A 3894-nucleotide genomic window follows, 5' to 3' on the forward strand; every position below is an offset into this window, starting at 1 on the left:
CATTTCACACAGGATTTTCTTCAGCTCAGTTTCAAATTGTAGATTTATGAGAATCAACATTCATCATATTTCTCCCTGAACAACTACAGCTCCCATGAGCCTTTGCGGTCACACTCTGAGTTTGTCTCTTTAAGATAAACAACTGGTTGGACTCAGATACCGGAGCTGACTCAGGTGACATCACATGACCACGCTTTAGTTTGTATTATTCACTGAAAGTTCGTACAGTGTGTAAAAAAAACAATAGTGTCGTCACTAGGTGGCAGCACCAGCTATGTTACACAGAGAATGTGTCTTTAATAACCAGTAGAAGAACTGGGAAGAAACATGGAAGACATTTTTTTGACGCCCAATAACGATGCCTATATTAGATTTAAAAATTGTCAATTATTCCAAAGATGTCGCTTTCTAAAGTCCCATGTCCCATGTCCAAGAGGTTTGATATTTTACATTTTAAGCATAAATATAAATAATATAAATATATTATAAATAAATATAAATAAAAATACAACTGAATATATAGAAAGAAAATATAAACATAACTACACATCTTTTCTACATTGTTTATTCTGTAAAATAAAAGTTTTCCTACTGTCACGAAACAAACACTCTGAAATGTTTGTCAAAGACTCAACGAATTAGAGCCCGAACATTATTTATATCGTTATCAATATATAATATTATTCGGACTCTAATTTTGAATTTGAATTATTCTAAACAAACTTTTCTTGCAGGTAAATTGAAATGCTTTAAAATGGAAACACAGCGAATGATTCAATGATCCATCAAACTGAAAATGTTTCACTAAACTTATTCTTTATCATTTGATTGTTTTTTTCAGCTTCATGAACTTGAGCTTCGTTTTTGTCAGAAAGTTTCAGAGCATGAAAAACAACACATTCAAGTGAAATATCTGTCAAATATAATCAATTCAAACTGGAAACTGAGAGACTTGTCGCAGTGTTGCTTTAAGAATCTGTGTTTATGAACTCGCAGTAAACAACGTGACTTCATCTACATTTACTGACACAATGTTGTCGTCCATATAAAGTTGTGTTGCTGTGACGGTGCAGCTCAGTGACCTGTAGTAACCTCCAGGTCAGAGATCACATGTTGCACATAAAACCATCAACGTAACAAAATTAAAATACGTTTTGCAGATGTTTGTTTTTGTTGAAAGTGAAGAAACATTCTTGTGTTTTGCTGAAGAGGAAATTAAACTTCAAAATGAGTCTGAATAATTGAACACGTGTGATTCATGTTCGAGATCATTAGAATTCGATCTGCGGATGTTTGAGACGTTACAGCGAGAAACGTTCGTGATCCACAAACACGTGCTACTTAACAAACGATTAACGAACCAGAAGAAATGATCTGAAAACACTTCAAACACCACGACGACGAGGAAATGGGAGAGAAACGTTTCGTGGAATCGCAGCTTCATCATCAAACTACAATAAACAGAAAAACATTTTACATTTAACCATCTCTCCTTCGTGTGTTTTGACTTCACAGTGTAACATGATCCACACACACACACACACACACACACACACAGACACACACACAGACACACACACACACACACAAACAGAGACACAGTGAATAGCAGCAGTACACAAGTTAGAAGTTTTACCTCCATCCTGCTCGTCAACTCTGTGGCCTCGTTTATGTCAAGTGTGTGTGAAAGAGAGAGAGAGCGAGAGGGAGCGAGCGAGCAGGCCTGCAGGTTAAATATAGAACCAGAGTCACTACAGAGAGAGAGAGAGAGAGAGAGAGAGAGGGAGGGAGAGAGAGGGAGGGAGGGAGAGAGAGAGACAGAGAGAGAGGAGAGAGAGAGAGAGAGAGAGGGAGAGAGAGAGGGAGGGAGGGAGAGAGACAGAGAGAGAGAGAGGGAGAGAGAGAGAGAGACAGAGAGAGAGAGGGAGGGAGAGGAGAGAGAGAGAGAGAGAGAGAGAGAGAGAGACAGAGAGAGGGAGGGAGGGAGAGAGACAGAGAGAGAGAGAGAGAGAGAGAGAGGGAGGGAGAGAGGGAGGGAGGGAGGGAGGGAGGGAGGGGGGGGTGTAGCTCATGTTCTGACACATGTTGATCATTTCTCTGTGTCGAGCTACAGCTTCATGTTTATTCATTAAAGACAAATAAACTTTAGTTACTTTGAAGATCAAAGATCAAGGTCTGAATTCATTCAACTTAATTAGTATTCAAAAAGTATAATAACATTTATTTTAGGTCAATTTAATTCATTTATTTCAATTCACTTCAATGCAATGTAGTTCAATTCAATCCAATAAATAGAATTCCAGATTGTGACGCTCATGTTTCCTCATATCTTCTCTCTATAGACCAGAATGCACTGCAGGTGATTTATCTCAACAGCACGATGAGCGGGAGCTTCCTGAGCTGCAGCTCTTTGTCGCTCTCACTCCTCATGACATGAAGAGGAACCTGCAGCTCCTTGTTGTCTGCAGTTTGCTGGAGGAAGTTGAGTCACCAGAGCAGAGAGAATTTCTTCTTTCATTTCTCCTTTTTGGTTTCTTCACTTCTGCCTCTTCCCCTCGTTGCTTAAACAACAGAACCTCAAACCGACGGTCATGGGGAGTTAGACGGATGAACAAGGCCTCAAAAACTCAAACTGAACACGATGAAAACATCTGATGTCAAAACGTTCTCAGTTTGTCTTCGACCAAACAGCATCGAGCAGAAACACAGGACGTGGTTGGAGGGGAGGAGACCCGGAGAAACATCGGCTGCGTTACGAAGGAGAAAACCTTATAAGGTTTGATGAACGCCACCGGAAATGTGACCAGAAACGTTACGCAACTGTCAACAGACCCACAAACGTTTTTGCCTGAATGAGAAACATTTCACCTGACGCACAAACCAGTTTTTAAGAGACTCTGATGGTGGCTGCAAAAACACAAGGTGACCTAACCACTGATCCTGTTTCACACTGATCCTGGTCGAGCACAAGTATAAACTGTGTCCTACAAAAACCCTGTCAATCAACTTTTCAAACTTTGGAACGTCAGATTCATGGATAAGGAAATGAGATGTTACGCCACGAGTGACAGGAATGATGAAAGAAGACAAACCTGCTCACTATGATAAAGAAGATGAAGTATAAATAATGACTCTGGACTTGAACTCAGACCTGTAGAGTTTTACAACACTGAAATAATATGAAATAAAATGATAATTTATTTATCCACATGAAACAGTCAAAAGTTGACGTGTTGCTGTGAATCTCTGATGTTTAAAACATTGAGTCTGTTCTTCATCCACAGATGAGAACGAAATCTTTAAACTAAAAAATAAAAGAAGGCATAAATGTTGCTTCTCTTCAGTCTGTTGTTGATGATCTGCGGCTCTGTGCTGCCACCTGGTGGTCACATTCTTCTTCATGAGTCTGAAGTGGAACTTTAATCCTGTTGGTGTTAACATGCAGCACAGAACCTGTTTCTTTCTGACCCGTGTGAACTATGTGAACTAATGAAGTTCTGACGGCTGCTGTCTTTAAACGAGCAGTTGGACATTCATCTTGGTTCAGAATAAATAAAGGTAACTTTATTTAAACCTCACATCCTGTCGAACATCCTGCCTCACACACACAGGCTGATTTATTACCTTGTGTGTGTGTGTGTGTGTGTGTGTGTGTAACAATAAAGATCATACATTTCCTCTAGAGGTGAAAATCAAACAGTGAAAATAAATGTCACAAAATGACGTCAGTCTCTATTTTCATGATGGTGATGTCAGTTCACTGATTGTTTGAAATCTCTCGTTATATAAAACCTGAAATTAAACATGATCAGTAACTGTCAACAAAGACGATGACACGTCTCCACTTCCTCCAAAATATCTCAGATATGAACGCTGCCATCTTGTGGTGATTTA

At 39.4% G+C, this 3894-nt stretch overlaps 1 protein-coding gene across 3 annotated transcripts in view; it reads right to left on the reverse strand.

Moving 5' to 3' along the window:
• The window catches only part of dub (duboraya), a 13306-nt gene extending 11526 nt beyond the window's left edge, over window positions 1-1780 (reverse strand). For all 3 annotated transcript variants that reach the window (XM_034607321.1, XM_034607322.1, XM_034607320.1), the window contains exon 1: window positions 1637-1780. In XM_034607321.1, coding sequence (XP_034463212.1) covers window positions 1637-1642 — 6 coding nt within the window. In that variant the 5' untranslated portion in view covers window positions 1643-1780. The remainder of the gene's footprint in view (window positions 1-1636) is intronic.
• Window positions 1781-3894: the final 2114 nt, after the last annotated feature.

This window comes from Hippoglossus hippoglossus, chromosome 14 (assembly GCF_009819705.1).
Source record: "Hippoglossus hippoglossus isolate fHipHip1 chromosome 14, fHipHip1.pri, whole genome shotgun sequence".
Taxonomy (NCBI): Eukaryota; Metazoa; Chordata; class Actinopteri; order Pleuronectiformes; family Pleuronectidae; genus Hippoglossus; species Hippoglossus hippoglossus.